The 22891-nt window shown below is 40.7% G+C and overlaps 1 protein-coding gene across 1 annotated transcript in view; it reads left to right on the plus strand.

Moving 5' to 3' along the window:
• Positions 1-22891, plus strand: part of LOC111217697 (glutamate receptor ionotropic, NMDA 2C-like) — a 66393-nt gene that overhangs the window by 19700 nt on the left and 23802 nt on the right. Inside the window, exons 2-4 of the mRNA XM_022739678.1 lie at positions 214-658; positions 13698-14299; positions 18434-18548. Coding sequence (XP_022595399.1) covers positions 230-658; positions 13698-14299; positions 18434-18548 — 1146 coding nt within the window. The 5' untranslated portion in view covers positions 214-229. The remainder of the gene's footprint in view (positions 1-213; positions 659-13697; positions 14300-18433; positions 18549-22891) is intronic.

Below are 22891 nucleotides of genomic sequence, written 5' to 3' on the forward strand. Positions count from 1 at the left end.
TTACACTGTCTTAGTTACGGCAGGCAGACCGGCACACTGAGCAGAGATGAAGCTAAAAGGTCATTAATCAAAATAAGCCAACTCTAAACAAAAGGCACTTTGGTTGGCCGGCCAGCTGGGATTACTGAGTATTATCACAACATTTTGGAAAAATGACAACCACTCGTCCTGTGTATCTAATATGTCAATCCCCTCTCCTGACCCCTCCTCCAGGCAGTAGGTGACTGAGATGGGCGTTCGTCTAGGCTGCTTGAGCGACTCCCCGTGGTGGCCGCCGCCGCTGCTGCTGCTGCTGTTCTGCACTGTCCCCTGCTGTTCGGGCCGGCCGTTTGGGATTCCCTCGCCCTCCGTGAACGTGGCGGTGGTGTTCAGCGGCTCGGCCTACCAGACGGAGATTAAGGGGCGGCTAAGCCGGGAAAACTTCATGGACCTGCCTCTGGAGGTCAACCCCATCACTGTGCTGGTCAACAACACCAATCCACGGGCGCTACTCACGCGCATCTGTGACACCCTCTCCACCAACCGCGTCCATGGCGTGGTGTTTGAGGACAACATTGGCTCGGAGGCCGTGGCACAGATCTTGGACTTCATTTCCACTCAGACAGCTGTGCCCATTGTGGGCATCAGTGGAGGCTCTGCTGTCGTCCTGCCATACAAGGTCAGTGTGGGGATGGGACTAAGGATCGAGAGAGACCAGTAAAGAGCTAGTTAGCCACACCCACTATCTGGGGGACCCTAATTTTACAATGTAATTGGTTACTAATCAAACTAAAGCAATTTATTTCACAGTTTAAGCCCCAGAATGTACATGCCCAGAAACTACATCTCAAACATTCAGGCTGCAACAGAACAATTTAACACTGAGTCTTTCGGAGAGAAATGCACTCTGGGAAGCCAGAGGAGCCGGTTTAAATCATCAGGTAATGTCTTTCATTCACAGTCAACAACCCACATAAGACATTGCAGCTTAACAGAGAGCTATATAAAGTAATGAATACGAGAACTCACAGGATGAATACAGATCATCAGCTGCGGCAGAGATTCCACCAGCTACAGTCCATCACTGGGTTTGTACATCACATCTCATTTTTCTCATGTTACAGGTTAAATAACAGACATTCAAATTCATATAACAGGGACGAACCAATGACTTTTCATCATCATTTCTCGCCATCATTCTGGTTTGTAACTGCTTTAAGATCCGAGGAGACACATACAGCTGTGAAGCTGGAGAGGCAGGTTGAAAATATCTTCCGCAGAAAAAACATGTTTTAGAGACTTTTAAAAATACCCACCAAAACAATCCAATATCTGTTTAAAGGTGCGCTTCAGGGAGAATATTTTCAGCCTTAAAATGCCTCAAATTTGTGGTTAAGTATAGCATTTGAGTAAATGTACTAAATGTCACTTTCTACCTTTGAAACCCACAGGATCAGATTTTGCCTCTTGTCTAAAATACATCTGCATAAGCCATAACACACATGAAGACTGTTGCTTCTGATGTATTATAAGTCATCTAGTGGATTATAAATCAACAGGGTCATGGCAGAGGAAAAACCTATCACAGCAAAGTGATGTAATTCCACTTTGATTCTTGTTTCCGGGTGCAATTATTTGTTGTGGCCATTTGTTGTGAGGTGTCAAGTTCTCAAGGGTTTGACAGAAGTTAGATGGATGTGTTTGGCATATACTTAAAAATATTTAATAAACTGCTTCAGAGCCTCCAGCAGAGGCTATGGTGGTAATGACAACCCTTAAAGCAAAAGTGAAATCATTTCGATCACAGTCCCACTCAAGGTGCAGATTTATATTCTTGGGAGCAGTCAAATAATCACACAGAGGCCCACATGTACAGTAATTTCAGTGCTAATTACATCAGCCAAAATGAGCATTAGGTCGATGGACAGGTACAATCTGTCATTTCAAAAATGATTTAATGATCAATAAATGTTAAAATATCAATTTGCACAGGAATGCATTAGAGCTGCTCCAGGTTCAAGAAGCAAGAAATGAATTAGGGAACTTTGTCAAGGTCAGACGTAAAACATGAATCCCTCAAATCTTCATTCTAATTGATATACTGATACATCACTTTATGTAATTTGTGGCCTCCAAAGACTGTTTTCATTATCAGTACGATATGCAGCCTTAACTCTCAGGTGAGGTAAACAAGAGATGCTTGTGAAACGTCACACAAGCCATTACACTGCTTTTACAGTGGAAGCTGGAAGGTTTAGCTGCAATGATCCATCTATAGAAACAGTATCACCCACCACAAAGGGCTCAGCCGCAGAGACTAATATAATCCTTTCAAAATGGCTTTTTTCTGGTGACATTTCAGTGCATCCTGCAATAGGCACTACAGCAGAGCTAGCCCTCAAAGGATAACATTACATGTTGACAGATACAGTTTGAACCCCTGCAACAGGATTCTTTCAACTTGTGATTTTTAAATATTCAGTGTAAAGTGAACTTGATTCGTGATGATTTATTTAGACAATTACACAATGGTAGTTATACTATAAAGAGGGATTTGGATTTGCACTAACTGTTTTTAGTAGTATGTATGGAAAAAAGTGAATACATAAGTGAAGAAACATAACAAATGCAGATGCCACCACACATGGCATGGTACAATTAAGCAATTCACATCCAATCATGTTCTGTGGCATGTATGAAAATTCTGAACAGGCCCAGTTGACTCTGAATTTGTATCAACATGACAAGAGAACAGTACAGGCCTGAATGCTTGACCCCTACAGTGAGGGGAATCTGGCAGCTCCGTTATGCTGTAGGGGACATTTTGCTTACATGGTTTGGGTCTACTTGTTGCCCTAAAGGGTCACTGCAAATCAATACAGAGTTGTTCTGAGTGATCATTTCTACACGAGGAGCCACTGAAGGGCTTGATGAGTATGAAAATGTTGGGAATCATATGCTTTGGCCTTTGCGGTCACTATCTCAACCCAATTGAAAACCTATGTGAGATTTTGGACTGATGTGTCAGACAGTGGTGCTCTCCACCACCATTATCAAATCACCACATGAGGGAATATCTTTTGGAGAATGGTGTTCATCCCTCCAGTAGAGTTCAGAGACAAGGAGCTTCGAAGCTGAAAAAAATAAATGTGAAAAAATGAATGGTCCAAGAACAGACCCCTGTGGGATACCAGAAGTAACTCACTGCGCATCACATGCCCATTCATTTACATTTACAAAATGCTTCCAGAGTCATTTGTATATCCGCCCATTGGAGCAGTAATGACATACATGAATAAGCAAGACATTATGATCAAAAGTATCAAAACTAGACCACAAGCAAATTTGAATTGGATTAATGATCTCAGTAACAGCCATGATATTTTAATCCATTATATAACAGCCTTTCAAGTATTCTTGAAAACATCAAAGGACAGAGATAAGTCAATAAGTGCAAAATGTTCTTTGGTCTTCTGAATTAAAAACGGGCACAATTTTGAGAGCACTGGTAACAATTCCATTAGAAAAGAAATGGCAAAAACATTACTTTTTCATATTTTATTTTGAGGCATTTTATAGTGTTTGAGGAACAAGGAGACACTAATAAGACTCTGTAATTTCCTTAATTCACATGAGTTTGTAGACAGCTCACCTGTCAGCTACATCGATTTCAGAAAACATCCTGCCTTCAGTTTGGCTTCCCAAGGGTAATAAAAGAGATGTCACTCAGCAATGAGCGCCTCCTGCTGCTCGGTTACCCTCTAACTATTCTAATTTGAAGACAATCATAATAAATTACTGAATTAACTCACGTAATGAGAAATAAGCATAATGACAAAAGCTGGCAGCTGTTAAAATGAATGACTGCTTTCATCAGTATTTAGCCAGTGAAAGACATTGCAGCCATTGATATATGCCATGTAGTGAATGCATTAAAAGGGCCTTATAGATCAGTGAGTGCATGGATTATTAATATGGACGATCGCAGTTGGAAACCTGAAGTAATCTTCTGCTGCCCACTGAGGTACAAGGCCTCTGACATGTATACCTCCATGGCTCACATGATAATGTAATATTTTTTAGGCAAGTGATACTTTGTTATGGTCTTGGGCCCCCGTGCAGTCTGTGCTCTATATGTGGTTTTGCGTATAGATTGCTGATGACCACTTCCCTATTATCAGGACAGCCACTAGTTCCCACTCTGTTAGTGTCAAAGCAAATTGCAAAAGCTCAAGAGAGGTTTGAGGGAGTGGTTTCTTGGTAGATGAAGATCAATACCAGTACTCTGTTTTGAAAGCTCTCATTTGTTCATGTGTGTTCAGTTCTTGGTGGGACACTCTGATAACCAAGATTTACAGTAGGCTGCTGAACACTGCAATGTTCATGAGCGACAGTAGAGCATTGCGTTGTAAAAATCAAACCCAGACAAATAATAAGCGACCATGGATGACTTGGAACAATATCAGCTGAATTTGGCAGTTTCTTGGATTGAAACAAAATTCTCCCAATTCTCTTCCTGCAAGTACTTCAACACACAACAGTGCAGACCTTACCATGCAACTACTATATTATAATAACACATAGTACATGAGGTAAAGCAGTTCTGAAGTTTCTGTGGGTGGATTTTTATAGAGAATTCAGTGGACACAAAGGAAATCTGGAGCAGCTGTAGCTCATTTGGTAGAGATGTTCCTGATCACATGACGAACTGTCCTTCAGCAAGTTGCCCAAATTATCTGTATGAGAAGTAAGTCGCTTTAATCAATAAGTGTCTGCCAAGTGAGTGTAATGTAAAAGTAATCTAATGTCTAAGAACACATAGTATACTTTGAAATTGGTCAGCAGTACTAACAACAATTATATTTATCAAGATAATACACACAAAGGACGGGTACATAACTGTAGTTAAACGTTGCCCTGATTTATGACCCTGAAAAAATAAAGCTTTGGAACAACTGATTTATATAATTAATACTGATTATAAATAAAACTATATAGAAGTTGGTGCATACATTTGCACACAATCGCTGAGCCCACCAGACATTGACATGCTGCCTCAGTTCAGAAAGAGCTGCCAATAGCAGGCTGTGGGGAAGAAGACAGAGATGTCTGTCAGTACATCTGCTCAACATCCAAGGGACCGCTGTAGATTACATCGCACCAAGAGAGCTGGAGTAGTGGCATTTTTACCTCTGGGATCAGTCTATCCAGAGTAATTATAACGGAGCATGTCACAGAATGCAGATGTCAACAAGTCCAGTTTTTTGCAGATGGAAAACAATGGACTGACATACAGTACAAAGCAGTGACAGTTTCAAATAGAGGGTAAAACTCAAGGTCTGGAACATTAAAAATAGTTTAATGTATGATTTAACTTGTCATATATTAATATTTGAATGCAACAATCTGCACATGGAAGTTGTGTACCGGAGGCACAGAGATGATTTTGGTCCAACCCTCTTTGAGTCTTCTCAATGATCAGGCACACCGCCCGTCGATTGATTTATGGGACGCTGTCAGCGCTAGTCAACAAGGCAATGGAGCTCATTCATTTTTCATACGTGTTGCTGAAAGCTGAGAGTTTGATCTTTCTCAAAGTGACAGCATAAAATTAGGTGATAAACCGATTCCTGTCCTCCGGACTTTTCAGTTTGTTGATTGACATCATCAGAGCACATTTACCATTATTCACATAATTCTCTATCCCAATGAGGAAAAAACGAGGAAGTAACGGCAAGCAGTTCAGCCTGTGAACGAATGAATATTAAGATGAAGACTGGGAGTAATAAGCAAGTTTCACTCTGCTAAAAATATTGCTCATTTATACAGTTATAGAGTTGAACCCATTCAAGCTAGCAGCCATATGTCAAATTCAGATGAACTACAAATCAAAGCTACATACTTCGCTATTGCCAACAGATCAATCACTTCCCACAGGCCTGCTTTGTGTGCAAACAGTGGATAAATCAATAGCAGTAATCATCGTGGCTGACACAGATGGCTGAAATAATGGTGAAGCTTAAAAAAAAAAAATGGAACTGCATGTGCTTTAAAAGCTAAAATATGCAGCTCCTCCTACAGGATCAGGTCAGTTAGGCATCAGTGTGTTGTTTTTAACTGGAAAAACTTCCTGCTGTTGCTTCGGCTGCAGTAGTTTTCTCACAGTACAGTTGGAAAAAGCTGTGATGAATCTCTGAACAAGTAAAAACACCCAGTGATGTCCTTCAAAGGTAATTATACACTGGAGGGGGGGTTGCTCTAGTCTTGTAATTCCTGAAAAGACCTAGCATGAATTCTACTTTTTTTTTTTCTCATTATGCGCTGAGTTCAATATCCTGACCTAAAATTCAAAGCATCCTTTGAAGCATTCATTCTGTGGTCTGACAGATCTCATCCTTCAAGCCACAGCGCTGTAAGTGAACTAAATGTAAGTCAGACACGAGCAAAAACCTGATTGTCTTTGCAGGAACATGAGCCCGAGGCTTTTCTCAAAACTGGAGCAGTTCTTTTTTTTTTCCCCTCTGTCTGCCTTCGCAACGTCCTGAACTCACTTGTCTCTGCCTCCACCTCCTACTGCATTTTAAAAGCACTGGCACAGTTACAGTAGAACGTGTCTAGACTGAACCACGTGGGGGTCTGGTCTGGCAACAAAAGCACTTTGGTTTAACTTCGAGAAAGAAAAAAGTATTTGGTTAAATGTCAACACAGTAAACACGTCGTGTCTCGTGCTTCAAGTCACTGCAGACTAATTCTGTATTATAACAAGACCCTCATCTTTTCCTAACCTTAACTAAGTGCAGTAAGTGCCAATACATGACCAAGTTTATCAGTGCTTCAGTTGTTATGAGCAGACATTACAAGATAACAGATGATATACATCAGGGAGGATTTGACATCAAGATTCTGCAATTTTCTCTAAACATATTGTCAATGTTAAAAGAAGACATATTTTACATTTGTATTTGGCAGACGCTTTCATCTAAAGTGACTTACAAATGTGGGACATCACTAAAGCTTCAGTGCAGTAGGAGACTTTGGTGGAAGTAGTAAGTACTACATCTATTCAATAAGTGCAGGAGATCAGGTAAAGAAGTGAGAGTGCATAGTAAGTGCTAGTTAGACATGTTAGGGTTTCAGAGGTGTTAGGAGAGGAGGTGCTCTCTGAGGAGAGGAGTCTTTATGAGATTCTTGAAGACCTTGCTCTGTTAGCTTTAGGTAGCTTGTTCCAACATCGGGGAACAACAGGAAGAGCAAAAGGCTGTATGATTATGAAAAAAAGTTTTTTTGTTTTTGTTTTTTAAGTCGAAATTGAGAGTAAATTACCATCTATTATAATCCTATGATTGAAGCTAAATATACTAATTCAGAGGCTACATAATTAAATAATTAGGTCAAAGGTAAATAATTACTTTGGTGTTTATTGCACTGACTTGTATACACTGTATGAAATTACAAACAGTACATTAGGTTTAGAAGCACCACAAATAACTCAAATAACTGAAGATATAAAGGCCTGAAGAGAAAGAGGTTCTGTAACGTTTGTAAAGGTCATCATCTGAAATACGAGTGTCACCTTTTGCTTCGATATAAAAATGCAGGCTAGAACTTGGGCAAAGTTCATTTTCATAATTTATGTTGGGCTACAGGTGCCATTGTTTTGTCAGTACAATATGTTTTTTAGTCCTCCATACCAGGTTAATACAGTCTGAGTCATTAAAAATCTATGAAACTGATACAGAGATAATACTAAACTTTGGTTTTTAGATGATGATGACTTTAGGGAACTGAATTGCAGGTGAAAATTATTCAGTACTCTTAATACCACGTTTGATTTTCTTGTATCAAAAAGAAAGAGTGCCGTTGCATGTCATTTGCATATTGCTTAAATCCTGCTCTACACCATCAATACAGTAGCCTGAGTTTTCTTCCAGCTTTGGGAGAAATGGCAGATGACCAGTGAGTTGTGTGTCTGTTCCTGGTCGCCGTGCAGGATCTATGTGACGTCAGCAGGACAGGAAGGCGGTGCCAGGGTACTTCCTGCTGCGTGGCGGAGGCAGACATATGTCGCAGCAAAGAGCTGTGGCCAGAAGTCACTCTTCATAGAGGGATGGAGGGAGAGGGAGATGGCTGCAGTTCAGTCATGTGACCAGGGGAACCATACACCACTTTCTGTTCCACATCTTCGGTGCTAATTTCACTCACTGCCAGAACGCATTCACCTCAATGCATCATTTCATTGTGGCTTCAGTCCCTTTGAGCCAGCTGACTTTAATCCATTGTTTCCTTTAGACAGCTGGACGCGTTCCAAGTCTATCAATAGGCATCACCCACCTGAGTCATTCAAATAACCTTCAGCTACAAAATGACTGTTTTGGAGCAAGTAAAAGACAGTTGTTTGTATATTGGTCCTATAAATAAAAAAAAATAAATAAAAAAACTGTTGATTTCAGTGACACAGCCCACTTCTATATAAACAGCTGTGGTTTAGAGATAATCACTGCTTTACACGCTCATCTAACTCAAACTGAGACCAGTTTCACAGAATCTCACAGCTAATCTTCAGGCCGCAACGCATTCATTCAAACGGGCATTTCAAGACTTCGAGCGCTACACACGTCACAAAATGTTGAAGGGTTAAAAAGTTAAAGTGGACCGCGTGGACTAACGCAACGTTTCTGCATGTGCATTTGTAAACAGATACGAGTTCTTCTGTATGTTTTACCCTTGTGAATGTAATCTCAGCCTTGAGAAGCTAAGCTTTCCACTCAATGGCTGTAATCTTCTTTGGGACTGTAGACTATTACTGTGAGCTTCTTTTAACAACACTGGAAGTGCAGCTTACTGACTCAATAGAAAGTCATGGTTGACACCCATTTACAAACTCCCTGTTTATAATCTTACATACATTATCCATAGTATTGGGCAATATGATCATGTACAACGAGAGCTGATAGAGATTTGTCCGCCAGTAGAGATTTTACTAAACCATTTTTACTATGTCTTTAATATCTCTGCTTGCACTGGGCTATTGTGGCCAGCGTTGTGAATAAAAGACAAGGACTGATTTATGGCAATTCTGGATTTAAAGGATTTCACTATTATTATGGTGCAGTACATTGAATTTTCGGTATTCATTTCAAAGAATTAGCCAAACACAGATGCGGTTAATTTATCTATGAAAGGTTTCTCAACTGAATTTCTGGTTCAGTTTAGTTTAGTTTAGTCTAGTTAGAATTTGCCTCTTTCATGATATATCCCTAGTGTGATGTAAAATTATATACACTATAATGGAGAATTTAAGCCATTTTGCATCAACTTTCAGGATTTCCTGCAGCGGTTTAAAGTGGAGGCACTCTGCACCTTCACTAACATCAGAGGAAATTATTCCTCTCATTTTTACAAATGTAATAAGCTTACTGAGCTTCAGGGGAAACTTTCAGTGGCATTATATTACACAGCACATATTTAATAAAGGAGGCAAATGTTTAAATCATCATGTACTAACTACAGAGCCTGACAGATCACAGACCAAGGATGTGTCTGTGTTATGGCCTTTGCCTTAGCACTTCTAGATACACCATCTGTCCCTGTTTCTATTGGCCATGCTGTGACGATCCGACTGGACATTTTTGAATTGGCCGGCCTGACTGGTCGGGGTGTGAGAGTGCAGTTCATATGGACGTAAGGTCATGACATGGAAAAACCATAGACTGTAATTAAAGATGGCCGTAGCCTCCGTGACGTCACCCACAGGTTTCTGAATAGAGGTTTTGGAGCTCAGAGTGGGCCGTTCCACTGTCGCCATCTTGCCAGTAGCTGACTCCGCCGAATGGGCAAAGAGGTGGGGTGTGTGTAGAGCTGAGACTTTGGTGCATTATGCCCTCAATTTACAGAACTTTAAGCCTTGATAAAATTTAAATTAGTGAGTTATATAGAAATTCACCCCTTTTACAGTTGTCATGAAGGATGATATTAGCTCTAGAGACCAAAACGGTTTTTATATCAGGCTGTAAACGTGTTTATTTCTGCCATAAAGTTGGACATTTTAACATGGGAGTCCGTGGGAATTGATTCACTTTTGGAGCCAGCCTCGAGCGGCTATTCGAAGAAGTACAGTTTTTGGTACTTCCGTGTCGGCTTCATTTGGATGGTGCCTGGGAAAAAAACATGTTCACATTTAGCTGACTTAGTACTGACGCAGGCTAAAGGCGGGACAAGCAACTAAATACCCCTTCTCGTTCAAAGTTTCAAGTCTGCTGCACCTTTAACTACACCCAACAGTGATTTACCGACACGCCCCGTGCAGTACATTACAACATGACAGACCGCCGGCTGGTCAGCAAACATCAGAGATTCAGCTGTTGTTAAGTTAAATGGAGATTAGTGACTTCTGCATTTGTACAATTCATTCAGACGACAAAGACCAGGAGAGAGTTCAGGGAAGAGGTGGGATGCAGCCAGAATGAGGCTCTGACGTTTTTAGGCTTTTTGAACGCGGCTGTTTTGAATGTGTATAAACACTTTTTTGCTGCATCTACCAACTGGAAAGATGATCATGGGGATGGAGGATTTATATTTCATTTCTGTGTATCTGACCTCAACTGTTTCATTTCATTCCCTTTAACCGTATGCCTTGGACAGTTCTGTGCATGCTCTGCACGCCAACAGGGCAGTCTTGACTTCAGGCTTTGAGCTGCTGCTGAGCCTGGGGTAATGCCCCAGGCTCATTTGAACTACGCGATCAGTCTGCTCTCTGCTAATTGAGCTGTTGAGATTGTACTTTGCGGCGCGCGTTACTCTGATAGACCCTTGGGCTAGAAAGCATGTACGAGGCATACAGAGACACACAGCACATGCGTAAAACACTTGCACATGCACACCGTGACACCTCAGCAGCTGTCAGGGAACAAACTGATTGTGCACCGTTGCGGATGCAGGAACCGGCAGCAGCACGTACAAGAATAAAGCAATAACACTGACAGATTTGCTGTGGGACAGTGAGGGGAAGGAGAAAATGAGTAGATTTATACGATCTTCTCAAGCTCCTCCGTGACTAACCTGCATAAGATCCCTGCACCCTGTATGGATGTATGCAGCCAGCCGGCCTCCAGTGCAGTCTAATCCATCTTAGTCCACTGCAGGTCCCCTACACTGAGCAGAAAGCAACGCTTAGCAAAGAGGCTGATAACTGAATGTCATTTATATGAATACTAATGAGTACCAGCCATTTTAAAGAAAAGATGTGAGCCTTTGGGTTTTAAGGTAATGAATTAAAAATAAAACAGAATTCATTTATAGTGGTTGTAAGTACAATTCACACATTGTGGGTCAGGCAACTTTCAATACATAAATGAATGGTAAATCAAAAACTATGCATGAAAGACCTCTTTATTATATATAGCTACTTCACTGTCTGGGGATATAAGAGGTCTGAGGGAACGAGGGCACTGACGAGTGAAACAAGACAAGAGAAAAAGAAAATATTTTCAGGGGCATGATCACGGACAGTCAGAGGCACAAAGTCAGTGGATTTAGCCGTGACGTCTGAAATCGTAAGATGCTCATACATCACAAGACCGCTGAACTTCTCTCAAGGACAACGAGGAGACCGGCTGAAATAAGATAACAGGCCTGTTTGCACTCTCAGGATGCCTGACCCCTCTGGTGTGCAAAATGGAGTGATTTTTTTTCCCCCAGAGTGGGAGAGGGTCAGGAAGGGGGGTGGTGGGGGGTGGGTCACCTACCTATCAGCCTGAGCGAGGCAAAGACTTTTTATAACGCGAGTCAAAACGTACATTTCTGCTTTTGAAGTTTGAGGTGACGTCTCATCATTAAACCTCTAAAAGAGAAATTAACTCTGTTTACAAAAAAAAAAGTAATAACTTTATACTCAATCATAGAAATGTCACATATTTACAAATGATCCATGATGCAATGATGATGTTTGTTTTGCAGTGCAATGTGGCACAGTACAGAGGAGGTGGAGTAATTGGAATCTGCTGAAGAATCAATAACCCCTGTTGAATCTCATGGCACTACATGCAGAGCAGCATCAATCCATCACCGTCTCATTAATTATGATACCTTGGCATAATTACTGTGAAAAGATGAGCTCATGGTTGAGACGCTGGCCTCCATCTGACGCCAGTGGGATCGTTACTAGTTGCCTGTATTTTAGCACCTACTTCTAATAAAACACCCTTTATAAAAGGATTTTAACTTGTGACTAATGGGTTTATTAAAGATGATTGAACTGTTTATTAATGCTTTTTGAGAGAGTCACGGGCAGCTTATACATCAGCGAGAGTTATTAAGCCTTCTGCAATTTTCAATCACAAAAAATCAATGATGGGTTTGTAGGACAATTAAGCAAGTCTAAATGTTAATTAGTTGTCATTTTTTATTCATAGCTTACAATTGATCAATAAAGAATCAATATGGTAGTCTTTATTAATGGTTCAAAACCAGTAATGAATGGTTTACAGATCAGTTGTGAAATATCCATCTGATGTTATCGTTTCCTGGATCAGGGCTGCAGAACATCTGGACCTGAATCAGTTCATTACTAACTCATTAACATTTACAATCGCACATCCAGTGGTTTCATTTGATTTTCAAAAAGACAAATCATTACTGACCTATGACAAACAGTTGCTAATGGGTTATTAAAAAGCGAGAAACTGATGACCCTTTATCAATATGAAGCAACAATAAATGACTTAATGAATTTATTCCACATTTCCCATAAGGTCCTTTACCTTTTGCGAACTTGACATTAGAGAGAGTGCCTTGGAATAAATCGGCATACTCCTTGTTGAAGAAGGCAGTGTTGTTCATTAGAAAAATATTTAAAATAAATTTTCTGCCACTCATTCCAGCAGAAACTCTCAAAGCTTTAGCTTTATTCCAGCTGGAGGAACAACTGTTTTGTTTTGTGGGTTCCTGGAGAGACTTCAGCACATTTTCCATCAAATGACAAGGGAAAGGCACAGTAAAGGGCAGGGGCCAGGTTTTCTTGTCTTTCTGTTTCAGTGGGGATTCATTTAAGCGGCAGCTCCACACTAAATCACAGGGAAGAAAACTGTTGCTGCGCTGCTTCCTTCTTGAATCTTTAAGGCACCTTCAGCCACACACACATCAGTGATGTCACAGACAAAACACCTGCTGTCTTGACTGATTGGGGGGAAAAAAAAGTTGTTTTTAAAGACTGGACTGTATCACACTGCAAGTTATGAAAGTATGTTTCCCGCTTCTTCCTATCTCAAGGTTGCTGCATTCATAGAAAAGACAGATGAAACATAGAGCAGGTGCTTGCCACAGTGATAGTGCCATTCCTTTTAAATTTGCAAGTATGGATGATGGCCAGTGTTTGAGCGGCAAAAGTAAGACATTTGCATTTAAGTGATGAATGGGTCTGCGGCTCCTGGAAGAGCAAAATAAAGCAGAGCCACTTAGCTCCTGCCAAAGCTGTACTACAGACCCTAGTGGTTGGACAAGTCACTACTTTGTGTATAATTCGTTTGAGTATAAATTATGTGTGTGTACTCTCGTAGGTGTAAAGAGGGGCCTCCAGAGATCTCTCTGCACATTATACAAATTGAATTAAGATGTGTTAATTTTGCTGGTTAGTCAGAAGCAAACCGCATGAAGTGGGTTAACGAACCGTAAAGGTCTTCAAACCGTCCTCCTCCTGATGCCATGCTCTCCTCTTCCTCCAGGGCGAAGGCTCCAACTTCCTGCAGCTGGGCTCCTCCATCGAGCAGCAGATCAACGGCATGTTCAAGGTGATGGAGGAGTACAACTGGGACAGCTTTGTAGTCATAACCAGCCTCTACCCGGGCTATGAAACCTACGTGGATTACATTAAGTCTTTCACTGACACCAGCTACTTCATGTGGGACCTGCAGGACGTGCTGACCTTCGACATGTCTGCCGACGGCATGAACGACATCCGAGCACGTAGGCTGCTGCAGCAGATCGACGCCCAGGTGTTGTTGGTCTACTGCTCACACGAAGAGGCCCAGTATCTGTTTTCCATGGCGACAGAGGCCGGACTAGTGGGGCCGGGCTACATCTGGATTATTCCCAGCTTGGCTGTGGGAAACCCGGACAACCCCCCACCTGACAGCTTCCCTGTGGGGCTCATTAGCATCATCACAGACCGGTGGAGGATGAGCCTGAGGAAGAGGGTGCGGGACGGGGTGGCCATCGTGGTGAAAGGCGTGCAGAGCTTCCGGAAACAGAGGGGCTTCATTCCTGAGGGCCACAGTGATTGTCACAATCCCATCAAGCCATCAGCTGCTAATGACACTCTGTTCAGGTGAGCTAAAATGTTGGGGGCCAGAGGGGAACTTAGTACAAATATGAGAAAACAAGTTGGTATATTAGGCTTCGTTTTCAATATCCCTAATTTTAAAACTATATTTTATCTTATTTTATTAATAAAAGTCTCTATTTCTTGTTATTAATATTTTTATTACTACTTTTTTATTTTCTCTTGACAGTGTTTGCTTGTTCAAAATTTCTAAATGTTTTTGTGTTGTCTTGATAAATTGAGGATCATGTACATTTTACACAAAACTAATTCCACCACAGCTGTTTAATCAATCGTTGTTTAGCTACTGTAAATTAAACTTGAGCCTTCAGGCTCAAAGAGCAGCATCACTCCCTTTTCTAGTAAGCTTCAAATATGAAAGACAACACACATATCCAATCTATATTAATAATACTATATAATATAATATATAATATAAAGCGAACATTTTTTATGCATTAAAATGATAAAAACTTGCAGCGACAGACTGGCATGTATGAGGTAGTACTATGTTAATTTAGCCTACATTATACTGAATTTGCACTGTCAGCTTTTAGTGTAAAATTAATTAAACCCACTTCAACATTTCCCCCCAGCCTAGTTCATGACTGGTCTTTACTTATGTGTCCCTGTGACACTCCTAGTACTTGATACTTGGTCATTATTTGAATACTGGTATTTATTTAAGGTTTTACAGAACATTGTTTCTGAGGAAGTTTTTACATTTTGTCAATGTTTAATAAATGATTTTCCACGTTTGGCGGACGGGGCAGTCATTGCATGTATTTATACCTACATAAGCTCAAAGAGGAGCACAAAGCACAAAGCATTCCGTAAATGTTAAAATAATAAAACAAAGGAGCTGGAGGCTAGTGATTGTTCTCTTGACAAACACTGCACTCACATTTAGTAAAATGGTCACCAGGGCCACTTGAAGACAGCGCTCATAAATTGCAAGAGTGAGTTACAGAGTGGAAGCTTCTTCCCAGGGAAACAACTTTGCAGTGGTTCGCTGTTAATGTTGCTAATGGTTAACATGAGATGTGAACCCTCGTCGCTTTAGACCGTCTCATGTGGACGTTGTGGTGACTTGTTTGCTGTGTATAATCACAAATTAGACACTAAGGATGATACTGTAATTTTAAATCGAACCCCTGAGTATTATAAAAATCCGTTTAACGCGACTAACTTTTCCTGCAACTGCATAAAATGAGCCAAACCCAACAAAAGAACAACCCCAAGACTAACACTTAGTTCATTTTTTTTCCCCCATGTGAATAGCTAGGTCCTTGTACCTAAACAAGAAAATAAGCTTTAGCTCACTGCCCTCCTGAAACAATGACTTGTACAAAGTATTCATGCAAGTGTTTTCTGATCTGTCACTTCACTGGTTAGGTTTAGGTAACCAAATCCACTTGCTTAAGGAAAGTTCATGGTCACAGCCTTTGCTAGGACGATCATTGTTTGTCATTATTTGTCATTATTTGTCATTATTTGTATTTGTTTGTTACCAGATAAAAAATAATAATAAATTGTTTTAAGTGTCTGGACAAACAGCCATTTCTATTGCTTTTTCTGCAGAAGTAATTCTCTTTTATTCTGTCAGTTTAGATTTCGATCTTATTACGGATTACATATTTTTGTAGGCCAGCCCGGATGTTAGCATCACACTGGTTTCCCTCAACAAAAAGCCAGTGGGATTTTTACATTGTCTTTTGGAATAATGCAGAAAATAAACTGTGACAAACAAATTACGGGGAGTAGTGGTGATGGAAAGTGGAGGCATTACACTCAGTTACAGTAGACCGAGTTAAGCTTGTTAAAGTTAGCTAGCTAGCTAACAGTAGTATTAACAGACATTAATGTCCGGTTACTTACCCCTGAATTTCCTTGCCTCTTCTTCGTTAATTCTTATTCCTGCTCTAATTATTTTTTTTAAATTAGTTAATCCATGGACAAGCTCAAAAAAGTAGGAAAACTAACCAACATTTTCATTGACATCATGTCAGGAAAAGATTTTGTGATCACTGATTTGCTGCATCATTTGCCCGTGCCTTAAGCCTGTAAAAATAACAATTATATACCCTTTGCTGTCAGCAATGATTTTGTACCTTTAATTTTAAACAAAGTTTTAAACCCTAACCCTAACCCACAGTTATCACCTTTAGGAACATTTCTGTACCTTACAGGATACTTTTCTGATAAATGCACCTTTGGGTACAGCAATGATACCCATATTTCTGTGTGTGCACTGTCACGTTTTGTTCAGCAGGACATTCTTCACTAATGAACACCAGTTTGTGATGTTTGAAGCCTAAATGCAATCGCCAGAGGTAAAAAGCTAATGTTAGGCTAAAAACAAACTACACCACGGTCACATGACTTCAACGTCACCACCACTAAACTTCAAGTTAGTGTTAGTTTGATTTAGCTCCGACCTCTTCTACAAAAGCCTTGTTAGCAACCCGGCTGAAATCATGACTGGAGTATTTACTGTTCTATTTATTATGTCATAGAATAAAACTTGAAAATATCTGGAGCTTGTGTTGACCACAGACTTTATTTCAACTATTTCATCTAACTAAAAACCCAGTCAAGTAACCCATAGACTTCAGGGCGAGTGAACCGGAAGTGTTAAAATGCTAACTAACTTCCGGGTCTTAGGACTCATTCCTGCAGCGCTCTATAACTATTCCCTTTAATCTCCGATACAACATGAGAATACAACAGTAACGGCTCAGACTTACATCTGTGGGACTTGGCAAAAAGAGGTCAACAGTTGTTCATTTATTCATGACCAATCTGTGTGGTGTGGAGCACATTTCATAGCAACTGTCACTCTCCCAAACTGTATCCTCTGCCCCGCTGCCATCCATCTCCTGCAATCCATCTCACACCGAGCGCTCCCCACTATACTTCGTGGAGACTGACGGACGAGGGCGTGGCTTCTTTTCATTTAAACCATGCCCAAAGGAGCAGCCTGGCGCCATCTGTGCCACAGGACACGGAGCAAATCCTATTTTAAATTTTCAAAAAATGTTTTAATCAGCAAAGGGAAGAGCCAAAAAAAATAAATAAATAAAAAAAAACTATTCCAGCATCAGCTTTTGGCTCATATAAACCAAGGTCATTCAAGGAGACTGTGAGTGCGTTGTGTGTAAAATGTGTGCATGTGCTGTTATAGATGATCACCAATAGGCTGCTAACGGGACGCAATCATCATCAGACACTGCTCTCGCGTTATGAAACATCACTCTCTCCCTCTGATGTCAGAAGTAATTTTTCTTCAGAGCCTCTGGAGCCATGGGCGACACAACTTTTCCTTTTGTAAACCCAAACTGCCCATGAAAACGTGGAGATGGTGAACATTATCTCACGCTTTGATACTGTACGAACCGCGCCTTTTTTTTAGACTTTCTGAACCCAGCAGGCACTATTTGAGCAGCAGCAGCAGCTCTCGTCAGGTAAAGTGAAGGTCGGCAAGACAGAACAAAGCACTTTCTATTAGCTTTATAGTCAGTCGTCTCTTCTCTCTCCAGCCAGATCAAACATTATCATCCCCCTTCGGTTCTCACATTTGTCCTCACTTGATTGGAGATTTTTTTTTTTTCAAGTAAGCTTTTGATAATGAGTCAGCGCACCTGTTAATGGGATTATCGCAGATTACCAGATTAAATAGGCTTTTCACACAGACCAGGATGAAGGCTATTCTCCTCCCAGCAGGCTTTACAACACCTCAGCTGGAGTGACGGGCGAGGTGAGAGAGCGGCGCCACAGGTCTAATATAACAGGAATTAGAGTGATGAAACAATGGAGTCAAAGGAGGCAGGTGACAGTTTCCCACGTAGTGCAACGGCTACCGGGACACTTTGTCTCTATGGTGTCAAGTTTTTTTACAAAGCAGCTGTGCTTTTTCATTTGTGACAATGTCCGACCAATTTGGGCTGTTTTAATGAACGAAGGAGCAACATGTGTGTGTGTGTAATCGATTAGAGAAATAATCTGTAACTGTTTTGATAATCGATTAATTGTCTCTTCGGGTTTCGGACTGTTTAATTGGGGTTTGATTACAGGAAAGAGCCTTTTTTTTTTTCTTTTTTCTAAAGTCACGGATCATCTCTCCCTTTGTTTTCTCTGCAGGCACATGTTGAATGTAACCTGGGAACACAACGACTTCTCCTTCAACAGTAACGGTTACCTGGTGAATCCAGCCATGATAATTATCACTCTGGACAGAGAGAGACAGTGGGACAAGGTAAGATTTTCAATAGAAAGGGCCGATATTTCACACAGTGTGGGACTTTCTTTCATTTCTGTGTTATTACTGAATGTGTAACAAATGGTGAGAAAAACAGAAGAGCTGTTCTGCCGACACGACGTCTCTTCCAGTGACGTCTTCCTCCGCATGCTAAAAGCAGAGCGATTTCACACATCGCTGGTCTCTTTGTAAAGACTAGTCAGGAGAGTCAGAACTCCACTGACACAACAATGAACCACTTAATGAAGGATCATCTCATAATCACACACACCAACAGTGCTGCTTTTTACTCACGCCTCTCTCTCACTTACTCCTACTCTCCATCCCTTCAAAAGATATTAAAAGAACCCCCCCCATCCCCACCCCACCCCCTACACACACACACACACACACAAACACACTTTTGTCAGGGTACTTTGCTGCAGCGTGCTGCCTCATTGACTTGTTTGGAGATTGAAACATTCATTTAACCGCAGAGGGGGTGTGGGGGGGTGGATGTGATGTGGACACCAGACTGGTGGGAGTTCACTTCCTCCACTGGTTGAATAGAAGGTGTTTAGTTAAACATCACGCTCAGAGTAAACAGCTGCAGGCATTTCAGACCTAATTATGTCATATTGATGTTTCCGAGTGCTACGTCCTATTAATTTCCAATGTGTTGTAAAGGCTCTGAGCTAATGGGAAGCCGTGATGGTAAAAGAACCAAACAAACTATTTGAGTTGGAAAGCAGACGGAAGCCATTTTGTGTATGAACCAATACCACAGCCTGGTCCAGTGGTGTAGATATTTGTTAGAACAGAAATTACGTCGCAGTTTTGCGTATTTATATGCCGTCAATGTTGTGTTACTATAATTAGTAATATGTCAGCCCGATTGCTTAACACACTAGTGCCACTGCAGCTGCAATTTACATTAAAATGTAGTTTCAAATGTATTTAAGTGTGGATGAGATGGTATTGGTGTGGCTCACGTAATGCAGCATTCACTGTCACTGAATCCAGTCATCATTCCCCCAACTAAAACTAACACACCTGGAGGAAGATTTAGTCTATACCGGCTAACATTACACACAAAGACATAATGCAACTGAATGCAAGATGCAGTTTATTTCCACATCAGGAAAAGAAGCAAAATTAACTTCTGAACAAAGACATATTTTTTAGAGGCAGTGGATACTGTTATGAATTAGGAGCTACAATGTGAGATTCTACAGATGAATATAGGTCACTGAAAAACACTTTGGATTAAAACAGCAATTACGTTGTCCATTCATCCTTCTTTTACACTAAAAGGTCTACATTTTACTTTTCCTTAGTTTTATTTGAAGTGTTAAGAAGATGTTCATAAGAAGATGCATTTGTGGTTTTAAGAACCAAAAACCATCTCAGTGTAGTTTTACATCTCCTCTCTCAGGCTTCTCTGTGGAGCTCTAGTAACAACAAGTCGGTGAGCCAATCAGAAGAAAGGAGGCTCTGAAATCGTAATCCTGCAAGGTTGGATGGTGGGTCTAGGTGTGTCAGGCTTGGGGCATGGCTGAGGGCGGTGACTGTTTTGTTGTGACATCACAAAGTTACAGAAGTCCAGATGGCTGGTTTTAAGTCTCAGTGTCTGAATACAGGCTGTGTGCATTTCTCTGTGGACTGAGGCTTTGATACTTTCACAGTATTAATATAGAACCTAGACCTGACTTATAATCAAAGAAGACATAGAAATCTCACTTTATAGCCTATAATACGGGACCTTTAATTATAAATGGATCAAATGATGTTGTTCACAATTTCACTGTATCAGAAAACACCTGATTTTGTTCAGTCTTTACGTTAAATTATGTGAGATAAACTTGTAATTTTAGTTTTTTTTTACAGCGTCTAATAGCTCCTGTCATCTGAAAATGTTGAAATTCAACTGTGCGCTGTGTTTAGAGCTGCCGCTAAAGGTTCTTTTAATTATTGATTAATCAATCCATTGGAAAAGCAACTGTCAATCAAAATTTCATAAGAACAGTATCACTAGTTCCCAGAGCCGTAAGACTAACCTTCAAATTGCTTGTTTTGTGCAACAAAGAGTCAAAAAACAAATATTCAATTTGCAATCATACACATGAAAAATCCCACATTTAAAGCTCAAACTAGACAGTTTGGCTCATCTAAAAACAAATCATATCAGCTCTAACTATGCCTCATATACCTAGGATATCTTTAAAGGCAGACAAATAAATACTGCTGAAATGGTGTATCTCTTTCTTGACTGTAGAAAAAGTCATATCATCTGTATCAAACAAAAAAAAAAAGGGAATATTTCTTCAGGGAGCTGCAGTGAAAAAAAAATAAAAAAAACATGACAATAAAAATGTTAAAGCAATCTGTCAACACATATCTGAATGCAGGAAAGAGGCTGCAGAGCGGAGGTAACACGGATTAAGAGTCTGAACTAAAGCTTTTCTTTCTCCTTTCTTTTTTTTACTTTTCTCGCCTTTTGTATTCCTGATGAGCTGCTTCTTATCTGAGCAAAGACAAAGGCGGCTTTGTCTTTCACTTTCTGCCCGACTATTGGACGTTCATGTTGAAGGGCGTTGTTCTCTACTGCAACACTCCCAGTAGATTCAGGAAGTTTTTAACCATCTCACTATCCTTGTCCTCTGTGCTGTCAAAGACAAACGGGAAAGTTGGCTGCGGAAACATCCTAGAAGCGCAACGTGGTCCCCTCTGATTTTATAAAATGAGCACAGACTTTAAAATGACTGAAATTAAATTGAATTCAGTGACAGTAACGTGGCTTGGATGCCTCACCGTCCTATGACAAGATTTACTTATATAGAGAAAGCAGTTCAGCTGTGATTAGCATAATGTTTTGCCTACGTTCAATCAGAGACACTTTCACATAAAACAGAGGCGACTTCTTGACTTAATTCGAGACTTCAATCCAGAGGTGAAGGTAAATGCGACCTCTCATTCACACTGACTCCTGCGCTCCTCATTTCCACCATGCTGACCTTTACATAAACCTTTTGTGGGAGGAGAAAATATTTGTCTCGCCCCTTCAGAGCACGACACTGCGCTCAGTTCACAGAATTTCGGTTCACTTGTGAGGCAGTACCCTTTGTGTGTTTAACTTTCTGTTGCCTCTGGCATCTTCTCTCTGAGAGCTGAAAATCAATTCCACTTTTTGATTGCCTTTTTTTTTCCTCCTGCCTTCTTACTGCACACGTTGCAGGGCAGCCGGTCAGTTACGTTCATACATCACCTACATATCACCAGCCTCAGTCTGACACTGTATAGACGCGTACCTCGCATTACACTCCATTTTTATTTATTAACCTTAAATCATACAATCGTCTTATCACATACAGCTGCTGTAATTTGCTTCTTCCCATGAGTCATTGTTCGGCTGCTTCTCCGACTTCCTCCCCGGATCTAAAAGTCAAGGTAACTTGGGAAGATGGAGGGAGAGCATGACAAAAGAGAGTGGCGACAGAGAGAGAGAGAGAGAGGAAGCCCCGGAGGAGGAGGGGAAGTGTTCCTGTCATTGCTGTTATCTGGCAGGGTGATACATGGGACTGAAAAGCTTCCGTTCTCTGGCTGTATATCTGTGATGCGCACAAACCCTGAAATTACAGTCTCGTCGACTGAAAAAGGCTTTGGGAACTGGGAGAAAAATAACCTAATTGAAGTATTTTCCCAATGGATTTCTTGTTGCTAATGCTACTAAAGTGACAATTACTGTTTATTTTACTTTTCCACACAGGTAACGGTAGTATTCCGGCAGTATTTGAGTTAGCTGTATAGTTCTTGTTGTCAATCAGAAATCATTGACTCCGCTTCTGCAAAGCAAAACCGGAGGGTTTGCAGTGCTTTTCCGAGATGAATGAACAATGAAGATCTTCACAGTCTGAGCAGCCACAGGGACATGTTGTTTTTTCATCTCAGTGTACTTGCCTGATATTTGCAATTCTGATTGACTTGACTAAATGCCCATGAGTGGAGCGAAAGGTAAACAGCAGAGCTGATCAATATGACTGACAGGAGAGAGGAATAACTGAAACGTCCAGAGAGAGTTAGGATATTTGCACCACCACTACAACCCCCACTTTCAGTTGTTTCATTTCATTGTGACAAGCTGTACTAACTGGTGTGATCAGACAGGATTGTCCCCCTTCCTGCATAAACACCAGAGATTATGTGGGAGGAAAAACATTTTGTCTAGACTGACACTTTTTTTTTTTTTTAAAGCTCTGCAGGAAGTTAATGACATTTACAGCAGCACAGGCGAGTGCGTGTAAAATAAACAGACTATCATTTAAATGTGAGTCAGCATTTAAATGTTGCCCCAGATACCTCAT

Source organism: Seriola dumerili, unplaced genomic scaffold (genome assembly GCF_002260705.1).
Source record: "Seriola dumerili isolate Sdu_G_001 unplaced genomic scaffold, Sdu_1.0 BDQW01000044.1, whole genome shotgun sequence".
Taxonomy (NCBI): domain Eukaryota; kingdom Metazoa; phylum Chordata; class Actinopteri; order Carangiformes; family Carangidae; genus Seriola; species Seriola dumerili.